We start from the raw sequence: 21,402 nt of genomic DNA on the forward strand, positions 1-21,402 counted from the left end.
AACTCCACACTCTCCCGTGTGGTAGCATGAGGAGGGCATCAGCACCTCCAGCTCTCATCGTCTCATGTTCAAGCTCAGTGGGAAAAGAGATGTCTTTTCTTGTGGCTTCCATAGAGGTCCTGGGATTCGAAGCAGAACATGTGCCCACCTCTGAATTCATCGCTGTGATTAGGAGATATGGGCAGAAAACAAAGTGTCACCATCAGCCCCTTAAAATTATAGCACATTCTTCTCTGGCCCCTGAATCAGGTTTTTGCCCTGCATGTAAACTTTCTGGACTTTCCATGTTAATTATTTGATAACAAATACTTATGGAGTTCCTACTATGAACAGGCACTATAAGGACTTAAAAATATTACATTGTGAAGTTTTTAATGTTTATTTATTTTTGAGAGAGTGAGTGGGGGGGGGAGGGGCAAAGTTGGAGGGGGACAGAGGATCCAAAGTGTGTTCTGTGCTGATGGCAGAGCCTGATGTGGGACTCGAACTCATGAACTATGAGATCATGACCTGGGTCAAAGTCCCATGCTTAACCGACTGAGCAACCCTGGTGCCCCCAAAATATCACACTGTAAATTGATAAATTGCCTTTCCAGTTGCTTGTAGAATTCTCTATTTTTATGTTATTATGGAAATATAACAGTTGTTTTGGAAATAAACTATAATTTTTATTTTATTTTTGTTTTTATTTAAAGATTTTATTTTTGTAAATGTTTATTTTTGAGAGGGAGCGAGTGGGGAGGGGCAGAGAGAGAGAGAGAGGAATACAGAGAATCCCAAGTAGGTTCCAAGCTGTCAGTGCAGAGCCCAATGCAGGGCTTGAACTCACAAACTGTGAGATCATGACCTGAGCTGAAATCAAGAGTTGGACGCTCAGCTGATTTGAGCCACCCAGGTGCCACTTAAAGATTTTATTTTTAAGTAATCTCTACATCCAACATGAGGCTTGAACTTACAACCCTGAGATCAAGAGTTGCATGCTCTACCGACTGAGCCAGCCAGACACTCCTGGAAATGAAGTATACTTTTTAAAAGAAAATTGATGACTTTAAGATTTTCCTGTGGTTTATAGACCAGTTTTTGGCTTAGGAATTTGATTATTTTCAACATCAGAGTAGTATCACCTTTTGAGCCTTTTTTCATTTACATCCCAATCTTGGTAGCTGTTTCTGTTGTTTCTTTGTAGAATTTTAACTCACCAGTTAAAAGAAATAGGGCTTGTGGATTTTTTTTTCCCTCTTAAATGCAGCAGGAAATGTTCCTTTGAGATTTGTTTTCTGATCTTCCTCTCAATTCTGTATTCTCTCAGAGTTAATGAAAAATTTATTATGATGGTGACATCTGTGTTCTGTGCTTTGTAGAACATCTTGGCTGATTGCGTATAGCTGAGTCATTCATAAAGTTATTAAAACAGTGAAGTTGAACAAAGAAGTCCAGTATCTCTTAAACTTATATTTGGGCTTTCCATCTTGACTTCATTACTTTGTGTGAGGACTCCCAGAGTGCTACCGTCTACCCATGTTCATATGTACTCCTGCAAAAAGAGTCTGAAACGTACAGGTTGACCTTACTGGAGCATGTGTTCAGCAGTAATTATCTGCTGTTGAGACGAGGTGCTTTCAAGAGGATGCGCACCAAAAGCACAATGTGAGAGATTTAGAGGACTTAGGCTAGAAAAGCATTTTAAGAAGACGGACAGAATGCTCTGTAGAGTCCCTTTCAGCTCCAGAATATAATGAAATCTCTGGCTTCAAGCAGTGAGAACTCTCCTTACCCAGTTGCCTGCAGGAAACAGACAGTGTGAAGGGAATCAAAGACATCCTTGCTGTGCAGCAAGCAGCAGGAATCCTTCACTAAGGCAGCCCTAGCCCCTGGCTGAAAGACAGATTCATTTGTTCGCAGGGCCCAGTGGATTGTGAGGCACATAACTTCATTCTTATTTGAAACCAAGGTCAGCCTAGGATATGAGGACAATGGACTACATGAGAAACTAGAGCAAGTGTAAAGTTTGCTATAAATTTAATTAAGGGATGATAAAATGTGATCCTTTATAGGTTAGCTTTGACAACTCTTTGTACCCTTCCTAGCTAAAGAAGCAAAATTTTGATTGCCATTGTTTTCTTTTTTTTTAAGTTTTTAAATTTATTTTGAGAGAGAGTGGGAGTGTGCAAGAGGGAAAAGGGGGGGGGGAGAGGGGGGGAGAGAAAGAAGAGAAGAGAAGAGAAGAGAAGATTCCAAGCTGGCTCTGTGCTGTCAGGGCAGAGCCCAACTCGGGCTCAATCCCATGACCCTGGGACCATGGCCTGAGCTGAGATCCAAAGTCAAACGCTTAACCAATTGAGCCATTCAGGCGCCCCAATTACATTGTTTTCTAAATCAGTCAATACACAGTTGATTGTGTTTGTGTATATATAAAGTTTTAAACGCTGAGACTCTACCAACTTGGCTGGTTAGGTCTCTGAAAGTAAGTATACATTTGAGAAATCAGCAGTGTTTAGAAAATGTTAGAGGGCGTGTTTAAAGGGCGTAAGGTCTGAATTGAAAAGATTTCTTTGTAGGACCAACTTTCATTCTATAGATGCTTTTTCAGAGTTAATAATGAAACAGGAAGCATATTAGATGGTGAAAGCTTTGAAAGTCTTTGGAAGGTTTTTTTTTTTTTTTTTTTTTTGTATTTTGGTGTTTTTTAAAATACCATTAGTTAGTAGGGTTTAAGTTTTAATACTCTTAAAAGCTGTGAAACTGCATTTCTTTAAAATATTTTATACTTCTTTAGGAATTTAGCTGTCTTCTTTAGTGAACTGGGAAATAGTATAGCTTTATTTCCAGAAATAATTTTAATACCAGAATATTTAGTTTTGAGAATTCTTGTGTCTATTGAGGCAGTTAGTGTACTGGTATGCTCAGTAAGCCTTTTTGAATAAATAATCAGTTTAAAATGAAAAAGTTCCAATATGATTGTGGTGTGGTCTGACTGTAATTGAGTCAGACCCATTGAGAGTAGATATAAGTCATATCATCTTCCTGAAAATGATATCTCTTCCTAGAAAAAAATGAGAATATCCATTATATCAGGGAAAAAAGTTTTCCCTTTCTGTATGTTCTAATGGTCTTTTAGAAACATGGTGAACTTTGCACTCTCATGAAAATAGGTCAAGGATTTTGATTCAGTATGTCATATAGCAATCAGACCTTGTTGTGCAGACATGTTCACAAATTCTCTGATTAAAGTTTTTTTTGGCTTGTGAGAGTTGATAGGACTAGGAAGGGATGCAGCCAACCCCTATGTTTGGAATGGGAAGTTGGATTAACTCAGAGTGGGGTTTGGTGCTGTGGTGTAGATAATGAAATCAGGTGTCCCGCAGGTCTCAGATGATGTCAAAAACATGAGGTGAGGTTTTAGGTCTCTTACCCGGAAGTCCTCTCAGATGTTATGCAGTATGGGTTGTCGGATATATGGAGGTGGCAGCGTTATAAGACAGAACACCTGTACTTAAGAGTTGTCCCCCCCCCCCCCCCCCCCCGCTGTGTTCCCTTAGTTAGCTGTCTAGAAGCCTCAGGCATTGAAATGAATTTAGGTTAGTGTCTTTGTTATCTCAGAGTGCAGCTAAATTCTGAGACCTAGCTTAACCCCACCTGTTCTCCACCTTCATTGAAGGGTAATAGGCCAGAATCAGGGGGACAAGTTGCGATGACCAGTTCTGTAAGTAACAGTGGGGAAGTGACAGTTCCTGTGTTTGGAGGTGGCCTGGAAGAGAGAGGATTGAGAAACCGGAGTACCATGTTGCCCATTGTCTGTCAACTGCATCTGAAAATCTATAGTGGACCAAAAAAAAAAAAAAAAAAAGAAAAAAAAAAGAAAAAGTAAAGTAAACATCATCTGTATTTACTTCTGGATATTTTATATATATTTTATGTTTTATTAAGTAAAAATGGGATCATTACGAAAGTCCTGATATATAGCCTTTATTCACTTCATATTTCTTGAACTTCTTCAGTGTCTGTTAACTTTCCATATATTGTAAACTTCCTTCTGGGTCAATAAATATACTCCTACAACAGGATTTTTATTTGGTGGACACATAATATTCTGTCTTCTGGATGGTCTGTAATTCATATAACCAATCTCTATTGTTGGGCATTTTTTCCTTTGCTGTAATGACAGTGATGTGATGAACATATTCTTAGCTATATTTTTGGACATGTCTTTATTTTTGTCCATAATTTAATTTTCCACACTTGAAATTGCTGAGACAATGATGTACCTGTTTTTCAAGTATTGAGTATGTATTGATAAGTTGCACAGGAGAGGTTGTATAGATGGGTAACAAGTAGATAAAATTTGCAAGTAGATTAGAGGAAATTGCTGCTCCAGGGAGTTTAATGGCAAGCAAAGGAAATGAGAGGCAGTATAGTTTAGGGAAGAAAGCAGGGATTTTGGAGTCAGATAGAATTGCAAATCTGCACTTTTGACCTCTCGCCAGTTATTTGCTGTGTCTTGTCTTCAGTTTCTTCCTCTTTATTTTTTTTTACTTTTTATGTTTATTTTTTGAGAGAGAGACAGAGTGTGAGTAGGAGAGAGGCAGAGAGAGAGACACACACAGAATTCGAAGTAGGCTCTAGGCTCTGAGCTGTCAGCACAGAGCCTGACGCGGGGCTTGAATTCACGAGCTGTGAGACCGTGACTGAGCCACCCACGCGCCCCAGTTTCTTCCTCTTTAAAGCTAAGGTACCTGTCTGGCCAGAGGTGGTATGAGAGTTAACGAGATCACAGTACAGTGTGTGGCACATAGTAGGCACTTTGAAAATATGAATGTGCATCCCCCTCCCACTTTATCCTTTTTTGGTAAATTTTCATTTACATTTATCATTTTCATTGAAAATGAGGTTAAGCTTGTAGTTTGGTGGTCTCCCCTAGTCCTGAATAACCTTCCTTATTGGACCACAGATGCTAATTGACAAAGGCTCAGATGTACTTAATCTTACTGTTAATTCTCTCCTGTCTCAGGATTTGTGGATCTTGGATAAACCCCATTGGTATTGGGTTCAGACTGATCCGACCTGGAGCTTGCTGGGGGAGACTGTTCCTTCTTGGCAGCTGAATCTGATACTGGGCCTAGTACAACTGAGGACCCTTGTGGCTCTGCTGGAAGTAGATGACTTTGTTACATCCTGTTCTCTGTCATGCTGCTTAGAATAGAGATTTTGCTCCCCCCATTCATATATCTAATCCTCCTTTCCAGAGAGCTCTGAAAAACCTGGGGACATTTTTGAATGCTGGGTGGTAGTTGTTAAGTGGACAAGGATGCCTTTTTACCTATGGAGTTACTCATGAATAAGGTGTTAATCATTTTGAGGTGTACTGCTATTTCTGAGGGTCACTAGGTAAAAGATATTTTTCTACCTTTCCAGCATCTTAACACAACTGTAAACTACAGTTGTTAAAAATGGACTTAACTTGGGGCGCCTGGGTGGCGCAGTCGGTTAAGCGTCCGACTTCAGCCAGGTCACGATCTCGCGGTCCGCGAGTTCGAGCCCCGCGTCGGGCTCTGGGCTGATGGCTCAGAGCCTGGAGCCTGTTTCCGATTCTGTGTCTCCCTCTCTCTCTGCCCCTCCCCCGTTCATGCTCTGTCTCTCTCTGTCCCAAAAAAAAAAAATAAACGTTGAAAAAAAATATATTTAAAAAAAAAAAAAAAATGGACTTAACTCATTCTTGGGAAAAGAATTTGTTTTTATTTAAGTTGTCAAATTACTGTTTATAATGTATAACAGCTTACAATTAAACAAAATAAAACATCACTTAAAATTATGCAATGTAGTGTTAAACTGTTATCATAAGTACTCGATGTTCATTGGAGAAAAATCAGAAAATATGAATGAATAAAATTCAAAAAGAAAAATTACCTTCATCTGTCTACCAAAGATAAATCTGCAAAGATCTATTTTAATTTTATTAGCTGCAAGTTCTGGTCTCTCATTTTAGATAATCATTCAAGATGAGATCATTTCCTGGACATTAAAATATTTGTTTTTAAAATTATTGTAGGGTTTAAGGAAAGTCTGGGCTCTGGCTTTGAGTCCTGATTTCACTGCTGTTTGTTTAAATTTGAAGCTCTAAAACTTGCAGATAGTATCAGGTTTCCTCACCCTTCTTTTTTTTTTCTTCCTCCTTCCACTGTGGCCTCTTCCTCATACCCTTTTCTTCTTTTAACATATATCCCAGCCTGAAGATGCTCTGTGGTATATTGTTTATAAATATGGAGTTCTACCATACAGTTGTTAACAATTAAAGCAGTAACTTTCTTAGTTATGTCATATAGTTTATACCATCAAATTCTGCTATAATAAAATATCATTATAAGGAAAAGAAAGTCTTTCACACATGGAGGCATTGGACTAGTATTCAGTTCTTCAAAGGGCTTTGGTGAATGCCTTTAAATTGTGAGTTAACTTTTATTCTACAACCTGATTACTGAATTATGGTTCTTGGTTTTAAAAGTAATACAATTTTTGGTGGGAGTTCGCTCTTGTAGTTTGCTGTCAAACATTTTAACAGTAGAAGCCTAGGTTTTGAATCTTAGGAGATGCTTTTAAAAGCTTTCTGTGGCTCTATTTTCATTACAGCTGCTGCTTCTTGAAAAGCAGTAGTCTGAGAATTCGGACACAATAAGGATAGTTCCTAATTTGGATGACTTTTAATACTTGCTTTATTTGCTTTGAGGTGAGGACAGCCTCCAACTGAAAGAATGGATACTCTGTAGCTTTCACATCCATGTTTAGAGAGAGAGTTACATAATCTCCTTGAGCCTGCCTGTTGTATGATTCTTCAGGACCAAATCCCCACTCCTGGATAGAGATTCCCAGTGGAGAGTGTCATGGCCAAATGGTAACCATAAAATGGAGCTTTTATTTCACTTCTGTTATTTGGTAGCCCTCATTTCATTATCATGGCACTCTGTTTTATATCCTGTCCTATCAGTAGGGCATAGTGGAAATTTTATTAGGAAAAAAAGAACCTAGACTGGGTTATGAAAATTGACTGTAGGCATGTACTTCCAAAGGTAAGTGCTGGCCCTTGTATCCACTCTTTGCAGCCTGGCTAGAAGAACTTTGTATTGGTTGTAAAATAAAAACGAGAGACTGTCTTGTAGGTTCTTCAAGAGACTTCTGTTTCTAACTTCTCTTCAACATGCTTCTCTCCAGCTACCAGGAGTCGTTCCTCTCTGCTTAAAACGGTTTAACAGTTGTCTCCTCATTGACTCTAGCAGTGTTTTGAACTCTAAAGTTTTTGATGTCTCACTTGAAGGCATTAAAAAATCAAAACGCTCTTATTTCACAATATCTATAAAAACATACATGGTTTTTATACCATTGACTTCCTCTCTTTATCTCTTTATTTGGGTTACTATTGAACAGAATTCTTTTTTCTCCATTCTTGCATGTGGCAGATGCTTCCCACATGTTCCTGAAAACATAGATCTTTCTCTGATGCTGGCTTGAGTTGGCTTGGCTTTGGCTTGATATTCTGCTTTGTCCCCACCTTTGAGTCTAAGAACCTTACCCCCACCCTTGCCAGTATGTTGCATGTTCTGCTTCTATCCCTTTTTGACAGATGTGTTTGAAACAGTATGTATGCTGAGTTGCTGGAAAAAAAAACTTGCACATGTCGATAAAGAATTGGACCGCACACTTGGGGAGTTTTGGTTGTTTACTGGTGAGTTATACAGCACACAGTATGAGCTGTTGTCCTACAGGATGAAGTCCAAGTTTGATAGAAGGGTTTATGAAAGACCTCTGTGATTTGGCCTTTCCGCTTTCCCCATCTTGTACTGAAATACTTCAGTAATGCTAAATTAATTGCAGATCTTTGAGTAGGATGTGCCATTTCTTAGCTCTTTGGCTCTGCTTATGCTATTTATTCTGCCTGGAATGTCTTTCTTTCTCTTTTTACCCTGGCTGCCTCCTACTCATCCTTTATGGCTTAGTTTAGGCATCCTTCTCCTTTGGGCGGGTTAAATCTATTTGTGTGTGTGTGTGTGTGTGTGTGTGTGTGTGTGTGTGTGTGTGTGTGTGTTAGTTACACTGCACATTCTCAAAATTCCCTCCTTTGAACTCCCGGACAAGAGAGAATTTCTTAATTGCTTTTCTGTCTGTAGATATAAGTTGTTTGTTGAACGAAATAGTATTTAAGCTACTCTATTGGTTATCCCAAGCATGATGATAGGAGTTAGATGAGGCTGGTAATGATTCTATGGGAGGTGGTTTAAAGAAAAAAAATTAGAGGATTTATAGAAAACCCCTAAATATATACTTATAAGAATGTAGAAAATAAGGCATACTTCTGAATCAGAGTGACATTAGAGAGACCATTGACATAAAATACCTCTTTGGGTAGCTTTTAAAAGAATTGCCTCTTTGAGAAGGAATCAGGGCAGGATATTCAAAACAATCCCATCTAGAAACAGACCAAAGTTAGCTTTTGTGAGTTCTCCTTCAAGCCAGCCAATTAGAAGACAAGGTGCCTGCAGCTACTTTTTCCTTTTGATTTGTGGTTCCTATGGCAATAGGAAGAGAGACTAGGACATTTCTCTCCTACCTCTTTTAATAACTTTTTGCTTTTGAAAAATGCCAAAAGCTGTTATTCTTCTTGTCTTTACTTACAGTATTTCTCACCATGATGGCCCTGATTTTTAAAAAAAAATTTTTTTGATGATTATTTATTTTTGAGAGAGAGAGAGAGAGAGAGAGAGTGTGTGTGCGTGCATGTGAAGGGGGAGGGGCAGAGAGAGAAAGGGAGACACAGAGTCTGAAGCAGGCTCCAGGCTCAGAGCTGTCAGCACAGAGCCCAATGCGGGGCTTGAACTCACGAACTGTAAGATCATGACTTGAGCCGAAGTTGGACGCTTAACCGATTGAGCCACCCAGGCGCCCTTGATTTTGGTTTTTGATTATACAGTGGATATGACAAAATTAATAAACATTCTCTGTTCCCTTGACTACTGCTATTTTCTTGGGCTATAGAACTGCAAATATAATCAATCTAATTGAGTATTTGCTGTTAATATTAGAACACTTTGTGAATCATTTCTTATTCTTTATGGATAATCCTAAATTAGTATACTAGTCATTGCAAATAGCTAAATGTGAAATTAGAGCAAACATTTCTTGGGGGTTTTCTACCCCTAAAAAGCTTCTGTTAAGTGTTCCCATTGTGACCCAGTGGGTTTCTCTTGAGCTTGAGGCTAAAGTCTCAAGAGGAAAGAGGCTTAGTTTGTATTGTTGTTGGCTTAATAAGTAGGTCAATAAGCATTTGTTAAAATCGGTAAATACCCACAGTGTTAGGGTAACTTCTTGAGATATATTTTAATAATCAGATAGTGTTCCTTAAGTTTATAGAGAAACCAATAATCTTAAAAAAAAAAAAAAGACAATAGTCTATACATTTTGAATATAGCTCACAGGAAGAAATCTTTATTCTGTTGAAGAATGATAGATAATAGTTATTCCATAATAGTCAACATAGGTGTCTATCCACGTCCCTAAATTTAAGATTGGAATCTTCAAGAAGCAATTACTCCTGTGGTCCTAGCTGCATTTTAATGCGCTTAGGTTAATAAACGTGGAACTTTTAGTTTTATCCATTGTTTTCAAATTACGTCAATGTCTTTTTGGTCACTACACTTAAGAGGAACCTTGTTTAGACTAGCAGGTACATCCTTATTAAAAATGGGTGTATTTTCTAGAGTGGCATTTTCTGTTGAGTAAAGACTTTTTCAGCACTGTGGTTGGTCTCTTAGCTTCAAGGTAATTAAGAGTGAAAATAAAGCAGTTCTAATACCTTTAATAAATACTGGCATTACTCTCTATCCCACAATGTCCTTCATAGATGTTATAAAGGTAAATTCTTGGAAATTAGATCTTGAAAGTGTCCTTATATTTCCCTGAATGTACAATTTCAATATCAAACTTTTAAAAACAGTACTAAATGGTTAATATTTTGAAGTTAAGTTCTCAGGAAATTTTCTTTACATTGTTTTCCATATATTTTTAAGTATTAGGTCATTTGACGGTTTCCTAACCTTGGGAAGATCATTATTTTTCTTTTTGGGCTTTAGTTTCTTCTAAAATTAGGGGTGGAAGTATGGACTAAATTGTCTTCCAGTTCTTTGTGATTCTTTGGTTTATTAAATGTGAAAATGTGTCTCCTCCCCCCCCCCCCCCCCCCCTTTTTAAGTTTTGGATCCCAAGGCATTAGCAGAATCTGATCAGGGTATAGTATTCTTAGGCCTTCATAGTTTTACTCTTTGAGTCAAATACATATTAAACCTTGCGAGCTCTGGAACCTATTTTTTGTGGAATAAATGAAAATTGGTTTGCTGGTGAGCTTTGGTGTTAATTTGGTATCAGTTGCTGAATCCAGATGTAATCCTTAAACTGTATACTCAGATCTAAGTGATTCTGTGATTTGGTTAAAGATTCCAAAAAAGAAACTTAAATTGAACTATGGGGATATTGAGTTTATTTAATTTAAATAATTGATGTAAGCAGTGTGTACGAATGTATTGTGTCTGGGTCTTTTCTCTGCCCATCTACTTCTGATGCATGCTGATGTAAGTATTCTTTTAATAAGCATTTACTAGATATCTCTGAATAGTTTTAGTGGAAGGAAAATGAGTTTGCTTAGAGTCAGGCAGGATTAACTTCTAGTCCTAATTTTGCCACCAGTCAGCCCTTGTTTTCTTGTCTTAGCTTTTTTTTTAATGTTTATTTTTGAGAGAGAGAGAGAGCGAGCGAGCGAGCAAGCAAGCGAGCAGGGGAGGGGCAGAGAGAGAAGCAGGCCCCAGGCTCTGAGCTGTGAGCACCGAGCCTGACATGGGGCTCGAATTCACGAACCTTGATATCACCACCTGAGCCAAAGTCCGAGGCTTAACTGACTGAGCCATCCAGACGCCCCATAGCCCTTGTTTTCTTGTACCTTGAACAAGTTGCTATTTCAGTAAATTAAGTGCTCCTTTGCTGATCCTCAGATTCCTCATCTGTAAAATGGAATAATACCTCCCTTAAAAGAGTAAAACTCTTGTAAGGGTTTACTATGTCAGCTGTTTAGTGTATGAGAAGGACTTGATAAATGGCAGCTATTTTATTATACATATATTTATTCAGCATCTTTTGTGGCACTCTGCAAAAGGGTTGGGGTAACAAAATGTGTGCCTGGAGTATCAGTGATAGATTTCTGTATTGTCTCTGGTAAACTTTGGAGTTGAGGCACATGTTGGAAATGTATGACATTTTTGTTGTTACCAAAAAGCTGCTCAAGTTTTTATTCTGTTTGGTTCCTCTGGTGTTGTATTCTTTAAGTGCCTTTTCTAAATAATCTCAATACTCTAGCTAAATTGTAGGTGAGATGTAGCTAGTAAGTGGCAGATGCTGGATAGGAGCCCAGGTTTATTTGGTTTCAAGCATAGCTGACTTTGTTTATAATATAATTGGGGTGACCACAGAATTTGTCTCCCAAACCAGAACACTTCTGAGAATGAAAGTTATTCTGGGACAACAAGTGTAAACCTGGACTGTCCAAGGAAAATGAGGATGTCTGACCATCCTAATTATAGCTAGGGTAAACAAGTTTATGATGTTGAGTCTAAGACTTCTGGAGTATTTTGGTTGAATCCAAACACCCACCTTCAGTTAAAAAAAAAATTTTTTTTTTTTGCATGGTTGTTGTTTTTGCCACAGTGAATTCATTGACCTTAGATCTGCCAAAAAAGTACTTATTGAGTACAGTATATAATCTAATGGCTTAAAAATACTAGCCACAATGCCTATATTCATTTTTATATTTCCCTTTTTTCTTAATTCCTTTAAAACCAGCAAGTTTTTGAAAGAGAATGGGAATGGGTAAATGAAACAAACCTTTAAATTCTTGTGTCAAATGAACTTTGTAAACAAAGTCTAAAATCAATATCATCGTATTCCAAAGTTTTTTCTTTGGAGGGCAGAGGTGTGGGTGTCACTGAAAATCAGATGTGTTTTTAATCAGCTCTTTTATTGGCCTGTGTCTATCAATCTATCACTCATCTTTCTTATTCCTTTTGCCTTATGTCTGTAGATGTCCTGTGATTTTTATTTAGGGAAGTGCAAAACTGTATCTACATGATAAAAATTCAGGTGGTTTTACAATAGAAGCATCATAGTCTTGTAGAATTCATGTGGGTTTAATAGCAGACAAACGAAGATTTGAAACTCTGGCTTTCCACTCCTTTGCTGTGTGTCCTTGTGCAAATGATTTAACCTCTGAGCTTCAGTTTCTTTACTGTGGTGTGGGAATTAGAAAACACGTTTAAAGTCCCAGGCACATAGTAAGTGATGGTAATGATGGGAGTTATAATTCTGTGACGCAGACTAGAAACCGTTACTTTTATGAAGTTATAGTCACAATCTCACCCCTAATCTTGTGCACTCAACTTTCACAGTTCCCTCTAGTGGGTTTCCATTTAAACATTCTCTCTCTCCCTCTTGATTCTGTTCACTGTGTCCTGAGGAATTCGCGGTTGGCAGCAGAAACCTCCTTTCTGTAGGACAGAAAGTGGGCCCTCTCCCAGGGTTTCAGTAAGTTGTCTAGGACCACCACCCCTGACCTCCAAACTGCCACGGGTGCATCCCCTGCCCGACTAACATTCAAGTTGCCTGTGTGAAGGAGTGATTTGTTGCGGCCTCTAACTGCTTCTTCTCTTCCTTCCTTTTTGTCATCCTGCAGTGTTCTGTGCCAAGGTCTTTGTGGCTAGGCTGCGCCAACCTGGTAGAGAGCATGTGCGCACTGAGTTGCCTGCAGAGCATGCCCAGTGTCAGATGTCTCCAGGTGCCTCTCTTCTTTCTTGTTGTAAATGTGTTTTTTACGTATGCCATGAACATTTGTTGAAACTTGCAGTAGTGTGTTTAATCCAATGTTAAGTCTGCTAAATGTTCTGTGTAACCCTCTGCTTTTCTCCAGCCTGGGTGCCCCCCATGAAGGAGTTTAGTACCAAGAGGGGCCCTTCTGAGAAAATGGGTCTTTGGCTGGGCCCTGTTCTACTCCTCTTTTTCTGCTCCTGCTTTTTATTCTCCCCTCCTCCCTACCTTGAAGTTCTGATTCTTATGTTTAATAGTTGTGCATGTGCCCACAAAACCCTGATAATTTCCATTTGGCTACTTTTAACAGTTCTTTGTTGAGTTGGGAGGGTTTCATAATTCAAGTGCTGATTTTTCTATTTTGAAACTCATCTTTTGGCATGCTTTCACTCCCTCCTTCAAAAAAGGAGTGGGGAGGGAATCCCTAATTGTATAAAACCTCAAATTGAAGTTCATTGAAGGTCACAGCTTTATGCTGCCAATAACTGTCGGTTTGGGCCACCTCCCAAAGGCCAGATCTGACACCTGTCCTCAGGGTCCACCCAGGTTTCCAGGCCGAGGCTGGCAGAGAATTCCACAGATAAAAGTAAAACTTTTTTGGGGGTGGGGAGGGTTGCTCAGGAAAAAAAAACTGTCAGCAGCAGTGTGGCCGGATTGCACTCTTGCACTCGTTGGGATGGAATCTTAGGGAGCCAAGGCAGAAAACGTTGTGGCTTTATTGGGGAAACTCTGTTTAGAGGAAACGTGTATTTAATTAAGTATGGTTTCAGTAGCAATATTTAGTTTTCATCACTGCATATTCCACACAGTTTATTATATCTTTAAAAAGCATTATGAAATTCCTGGTATCCTGTGGAGACTGCCCTGTTTTAGGAAAACACTGTAAAATCAGGAAATGAGTTAGAGGGATATTATCGATGGCATGGATGACTTTACTGTTCTCAAGGTTATCTTTCTATTCATGTTTACAGTCTCTAAATGGAGCAGGGAAGCAAGGAGGGAGGAGAACTTCTTTCACATTGGGATTGTGTATTTTATTTACTTACTAGCAAACATTCTGAGTAGCATTAGTGTGGTTATTGATTCAGATTGCTTTCTTTAGAAAACTCTACTGGAACCTCATTAACACAGTTAACTAGAGAGTAAGTTGAGTGTAAGATCCAGTTGTTATAGGAGTGTGCATAAAAAGGCAATACAACTCTTCAGGGTCCAGGGATCGGATGTTTCAGTGAGGCTCCAGCATGGTGTGCATTTACCTTTGGAAAAGCAGCTTCCCTGCATGCAATGTAGCTTTAACAAAAATGTTCTTGAAATAGCAGACATTGTCGCATGTACTCTCCTTGGTGCTAAATAATGGATATTTGCCTTCTTGTAGTAACAGTGTCTCTGTTTTTCTGAAAATGCTTACTTGAATGTTAAAGTTAATTTTCGGTGGAGTGATTGAGTTTTTTTTCCAGAAATATAAATAGGGGAAGAATTGTTGTGCAGATTGAAGCGCAAATTCTTTTTATTGAATTCGGTTAAAAGTAATTGACCAATGGGAAGCATTATTCAATATATTTTAGTAACATTATTTTGAGATCTCTGGAGGTGGGGTGAGTAGGAGGAAATACTGGTTCTTACCTTGTTGAAAATGGAAACACTAATGTGTTCAAAGTTCTTTGACTTATCTCTCCCAGTGAAAATCCTTTAAGAGAAAAAAATGTAAACTTGCCTTGACTGGATCTTGAAATAAGGTGAAGTATTGAATGATATTCACTGAAATGTGAATGGAGCAAATATTGTCTTTAGAGATGTATAGGGAATTTTGTTTATTTAGGTTTTTATTTTCTTAAGTATATAATTGAGGATCTGCAGCACAGTAAAGTGAAATACATACTCAGCTGATTGGAATTTGCAAATAATTACTCTCTTCCGTTTGTGAATGGAAAGTAAGCATGTATCCATGAACATGGAAGATTTCTTTCCTGTCTAGTCACTGGTTTTACCTATTACTTTTTTTTAAAAATTTTTTTTTTTTTCGACGTTTATTTATTTTTGGGACAGAGAGAGACAGAGCATGAACGGGGGAGGGTCAGAGAGAGAGGGAGACACAGAATCGGAAACAGGCTCCAGGCTCTGAGCCATCAGCCCAGAGCCCGACGCGGGGCTCGAACTCACGGACCGCGAGATCATGACCTGGCTGAAGTCGGACGCTTTAACCGACTGCGCCACCCAGGCGCCCCTACCTATTACTTTTTAACACCTGTGTTCCTGCTCTCTACCTACAGTCTCCAAACAGTGCTACAATTTAGTTGACTTAATTTGGGTTTGGGTTTTCAAAGAATGCCTTTTGGCTTATATGCTACATCTTTGGTTTATCACAAAGATGACTCTTGCTTGACTTGGCACATCTCTCAGCTCACCCATTTTAAGAAGGCCTCAGAAGGGAAGAAACAGGTTATCTGAAGAGCCTAGTTGACTAGGCTCTGGAGTTGCATGACAGGGTCCCCCTTAAAATTACCACACCAGACCCATTGCTAGATGGAGCTTTAGCCAATTAGACTGTGTGGCTGAATTAGCATACCTTTTGAAAAGCAGAAATAAAGATAGTAGTTATCTTTGGCATTATACAGTCCCTCTGGTTTCTGCCATTTGTGAGAAAAGGGACAGCAAAGACTGAAAAAGTGAAAATCACTCATTTACCTCAATAAGCTGTTTAAAAAATAAAGATCATTTACCATCAACTGTACTTGCTGCTTCACATATATTAACTTCGTGATAACCTGGTGAGGTAGGTGTACTTATCCCCATTTTTCAGATGTGGAAAACTGAGTTTCAGAGGTGTTATGGGTGACTGGACCTAAGTTAATACTACATAGCTGTGAGATGGTGGAGTTGGCATTTGAACCCCAGATTTGCCTGATTCCAAAGTTGTTTTTCTTTCCTCAGTGCTTGAATGCTACTATTTCTATAGTTTCCCATCTTAGTTTTGTTTGTGAAAACTTTACTAGTGAGCTATCTGGTGTGTGGCTTGTTTCGTCATTATTTATTTGAAAATCAGAAAGGGAAAACCTGCCAGATATCTGTAGGTGAAAAAAATTGCATTTCTATTGCCAGGATGAGCCCTCCTGAATCTTAAAGCTAGTGAGGTTCCTGAATGGCTTTTCTGTGAGAATATTTACTGAGCATTTGCTATGTGCCTTGGCCTATACTGCTGCTGGACACATAAAGATGAATACAGACTTGTTCCCTGTTCTCATGGGGTACCCTGTAGTAAGCAGACCCATGAATGAAAATCCAGACTGAACCACAAATAAAGTCCGAGAGAGAGAGAGAGAGAGAGAGAGAGAGAGAGAGAGGGAGGGAGAGGGAGAAAGTGTGTGTCTAATAAAACTATGAAGTTAGCCAAAAAAAAAAAAAAGTGAACCGGTTTAAACTAGGACTAACTCTCAGCATTTTTTTAAAGAACAGTTGGACTGGAATATCTGGATGTCTGTGAACAAGCTGAACTGAATCAATATCTCAGTTGGTTCAGGTATCCAGAGTGAACCAGTTGATCGTTACATCAGATAATCAAGCGTTCAGACCGTGTAGAGTATTTGCTAAGATTCCAAGACTAATGGGGCACAGGAGTAATAATACTAGTGTTAATAACAGTGTGTATCATTTATTTTCCACCTCCTTTTTATGTGTCAGGCTCTAGGCACTAGGTTGTTTCATATAATCCTTATGCACAAGTTCTCTGTGGTGGCTTTTTGGTATATGCAGTTATTGAACTGAACTGACTTGCTTAAGGTTGCACATTTATTTAAGTGACAGAACTGGGCTATGAATGTAGGTCTGGATAGCTGTAAAGCCAGTGCTCTAGTCACCATTCTGTAGTGATATTAACTTGGCAACTGCCTTTTGTTTGAGAACAAATTCTTTATTTCTAGTATCAAAAGTTGAAAGCTAACGCACCTAGAATGTAGTGGTTCCATGTAGTGGACGGACAGATTTTCTTGGGAATGCCATTTGTGAGCTGTCAGCTGGGGAGAGTGTTAGTGCTAAGCCTTCCTCAAGGGTAGGACTGATGATTTGGATCGACAGCAGGGATCATGTGAATCAAGTTGTAGTGCCTCCTTCCAAGCTCTAGTGTGGGTAGTGCTGGACAATCAGTACAACTTCTTGACAGCTACCTTTCTTGCTTCTTTTCTTTAAGTATGGATAGTGAGCCACAGTGGGTTAAGAACACTACAGGTGGAACTTACAGCTGCCAGCAAAAGAGGATATTTTTTAGATATGAGCTGTAGCTTGGTAGAAAGAATCCTGGCTCTGGAGCAGACAAACCTCAGTTCTAGTCTTCTGCCTGCTACTCAGTAGCTCTGTGACACTAGGCAAGTGACTTAAATTAGCTGAATCTCAGTTTCCTCATCCTTAAAAGTGGAGATGTATCTATGTACAGGATTTTGTGAAGTAGAGGAAGCTACCTCTTAGTGATTGCTTGTTGAGGGGATGAAAATCCCTATCTTTCATTGCTTCTTCCTGGTTCCCTATTCAAGAAGAGCGAATTCCAGTCTTACAAGTCTTAGATTCCATTCCGGGGCAAGTAAGAATAAGATAAAGGCACATGATATGGCCCCTTCTGTCAGGTGTTCTCCTTTTGTTCAGGACTGTTTCCTTAGGTCAGACATGGCTGTTCCAACTCACTGTCTCGTTTCTAATGAGCATTGGGGGTTTTATCATTTCTTGTTGATTATCTTGTTGTACTCTGAGGCCACTGTGAAGGCTTTGAGTAACCTTTTGGATTATTTAATGGAAGAGTCTTTTATATTTTATGAACGTTAAAAAAACACCTTATTTCTCTTTACAAGAAAATTTACAAAATACTCTTATTAAAAAAAAAAATCCATTGGTAAACTCACCACCCAGAGAGAACATTTGTTGCTGTTTTAGGGTCTTCCTTCTGCCTGTTAGGCAAGGAGGAACCATCAAGTTGTGCAGGCTGTTATTATGGTGATGATAATGATTATAAGAGTGGTGTTTTAAATGTCCCATGGAAGCCCAGAGTTTGACTTTGGAGTCACTAGAGGGATAAAGGAGGGCCTAGCACAGTGCTTCCTCCTACTTGTGCCTCACCCAGAATAGCTCTGGATTTATCTGTATTATATAGCAGGGCTCTTAGTAAGATTTTATGTGAAGATTTTGGCTGTGGGAATTCCCAAACATACAGAACAATAAAGAGAACTATTCAATTCAACCCTTGAACAGTTTTCAAAATCATGCTATTCTTGGTTCAACTTTCTTCTTCTCCAACTTTATCTTTTTCTGGGGCATTTTAAAGCAAATCTAAGATGGTCTAAGAGATAAAGAGTTTGACAAATCACTGTTTCATATCAGCATTTACAAAATTAGAAAAATGGTTCATAGACTTGAAAATAATAGGATTGGTACTGAAAGTTATAAAAGACGTATAAAATTTCCTTTGACCCCAGATCTCACTTCCCGAAGGATCACTTATCTGTTTCCCAGTATCCTGTTAGACAAGAGCTTAAAAAAAATACAAATGGAACCATACTATACGTACTGTTTTTCAATTAAGAACTTGTTAAAATGTTTATTTATGTATTTTGGGAGAGAGAGGGGGGAACAGAGAGGAGAGAGACAATCCCAAGTAGGCTTTGCACCGTCAGTGTGGAGTGTGACATGGGGCTCAATTCCATGAACCATGAGATCATGACCTGGGACGAAACCAAGAGTCAGTCCCTGAACTGACTGAACTACCGAGGGGCCCCAATTAGTAACTTTTTCAATTAATAATATATGTTGAGCATTCTTCCCTATCAGTATATAAAACCATATAACATCTTTTTTATAGCTGCAATAATGTTCCATCATATCATTTATCATTGAAAACAAAATTTGGCCAATTCCCTACTCAAGGAACTTTAGACTTCAGTTTTTTTGTATCATAGCACTTCACTAATTTTATTGAACATATATCTTAGACTTACGTGATTATGTCTATAGAAGGAACTCCTAGAAATACAATTGCTTGACCAAAGAATATCAGTGTTTTATTGTTAATTCAATTATCTATATATAGAAAAGTTTAATACTATCTCCCTTCCAATATCCCCCAAATGCCACACCCAGATGTTTACAGTTTGTTGTCTGCCACTGTGTATTTCTTGTTGTTGTTATTGTTGTTGTCATTCATCTGAGGATATGTAGCACTATATTTAAGGGATTTAGGGAAAATGGGCTCACACTGCACCTTCGTTAACTTCCTTTATTTACTTAACATTATATTACAGACATGTCCCCAGATTTATAAAGTCTAAATAACTTTTTCACCAGTGGTACTTTTATCATTCACAGATTTGGTAGGGTTGGGGAGAAAGGAGAGTATAGTTTTTTTTATTCTTTTTTGAGGTAGAACACATGTATAGCAAAGTGCGGAAAACTTAACTGGTTTATCACAAAGTAGGCAGTGCTTTATTTTGAAAGGTATGGCTAAATTTTTTTTTTAATTAAAAAAATTTTTTTGATGTTTATTCATTTTTGAGAGAGAGAGAGAGAGGCAGAAAGAGAGAAAGAAAACAAGCAGGGGAGGGGTAGAGAGAAAGGGATGCACAGAATCCGAACCAGGCTCCAGACTCTGAGCTCTCAGCACAGAACCCGACGTGGGGCTCAAACCCATGAACTGTGAGATCATGTCCTGTGCCAAAGTCAGACGCTTAACCGACTGAGCCACCCAGGTGCCCCATATGGCTAAATTGTTTTAATGAAGGTTGGACCATTTTATAGTCCAGTCATTGCCATAAGCTATGGATATCATCACAAAAATGTTTAAGCTTTACTTTTAAATTTTTATTTAAAATAACTTATTATTGTTTAAAATTAAACCAGTAATAGAAAGTGGCAAATAGTAACATGAACTTTCTGTCGTCATTTAAAATCACTGCATAAAGGGCTCCTGGGTGGCTCACCCGGTTAAGTGTCTTGACTCTTCACTTTTGCTCAGGTCATCATCTCACGGTTCATGGATTCAAGCGCCATGTCAGGCTCTGTGCTGACAGTGTGGAGCCTGCTTGGGAGTCTGTCTGTCTGTCTGTCTCTCTCTCTCTCTCCCCCCCCTCCCTCCCTCCCTTTCTCTGCCCCTCGCCTGCTCTATCTCAAAATAAACTTAAAAAAAGTTAAAGAATTAAATCCCTGCATAATATTCCATTTAATATTATTGGTTTGAAAAGTCCGTCCTATCTGCATCAAGACTGCCTCCAGTTTTTAAGACATTTGAAGTAATGTTGAATAGAACCTCATTGTAGCTAAGTTTTTGTATATTTTTGTAATAATCTCCTAGGTAAGAGTGTACACTTGAAAATACTTTAGGTGGCTAAATTGTACTTTTGAGAGGCTGGGTCAAATTATACTCCTAAAAGGAGTGGATGAGAAGAGAGATTCCCTTTTCAGATGCCCTAGATGACATTGGATATTTTAATTTTGTATTTCTTCGCTATTTTGATGGATTAATATGTTAATATGTTGTAGTAATGTTATTTGCTTGTTAGTGAGATGGAATATATGTAAATGCATATTTATTTATTGGACATCTCTGTTTCTTGTTTTGTGAGTTGTCTCTTCATACCTTTCCTCCATTTTTTCTATTGATGGTTTTATTTTTTAAAAATCTGATTTGTAGGAATTCTTTTTATGTGTTAGAGTAACTCATTTATTGCATATTTTCCCTAGTTTGACATTTGCCTGTCAGTTTTGTTCATAATGCTTTTTACTTTGAAGAAAATTTCGAAGGGAAGTTTTCCTTTTTATATAGTCATACTTATTCCTGTCCTTTACTGTTCCTCCAGTGATTTATGGCTTTCTGTTCTACATTTAAATCTTTGAGTTTCTGTGTAATTTATTTTGGTATATGCTGTAAATTAGGGATCCACATTCTTTCTAAGTGGCCAGTCTGTTTTCCATATGCAGTTTACTGATCTCGCTTTTTCCCATTGATTTGAAATCATATGCTCATGTTTCACTTCCTTGTATCCCATGATGCTCACTCACAGAAGTCTCTTTCAAGCTTTTGTTGTTTTTTCCTTCCCTAAGTATCATCATCGGTTATCAACCTCTGTGGTCCTTGTGCTATATCATGCCATCCTTTACATATTAATGCTAGTTTCAGTATTTTGTTAATGATGATAGGCTTTGAAAGTCCAATGCCAAACAGAAAGATTTCATTCTAACATTTTTCTAGAAGGGTGATTTTTCTCTATTCTTACTATGAATTGAAATTTTTGGTTGGTTGTTTCTCATCATTTCCACGTCATATTTTCGGAAAACAGTGAGGGTGACTTGATGATCTAAGACTTTGAAGCATCAGAAGAGCAGCAAGTAAATTCATATTTGGAGAAAGTTGTCATATCCCAATGCCTCACGTGTAGTACTAGCACTAAAGAAATCACATTTCCTGTGGAGGAGAGCCTCTGCTATGGGAAAATTAAAACTACATCTAATAATTTAATTTGTGGTTTCTAAAACAGAGTGCTT

General features: G+C 38.4%; 1 protein-coding gene across 10 annotated transcripts in view; it reads left to right on the forward strand.

The window, feature by feature from the left end:
* FBXW11 (F-box and WD repeat domain containing 11) overlaps positions 1-21,402 on the forward strand; it is a 121,514-nt gene that overhangs the window by 25,480 nt on the left and 74,632 nt on the right. For 3 of the 10 annotated variants that reach the window (XM_045501497.1, XM_045501479.1, XM_045501488.1), the window contains one exon: positions 12,758-12,859. The exons of the other annotated variants lie outside the window; for them this stretch is intronic. In XM_045501497.1, the coding sequence (XP_045357453.1) occupies positions 12,758-12,859 (102 nt within the window). Of the gene's footprint in view, positions 1-12,757; positions 12,860-21,402 lie in introns of those variants that run through there. 10 annotated transcript variants of the gene reach the window in all.

The sequence above is a fragment of the Leopardus geoffroyi genome, chromosome A1, assembly GCF_018350155.1.
Source record: "Leopardus geoffroyi isolate Oge1 chromosome A1, O.geoffroyi_Oge1_pat1.0, whole genome shotgun sequence".
NCBI lineage: Eukaryota > Metazoa > Chordata > Mammalia > Carnivora > Felidae > Leopardus > Leopardus geoffroyi.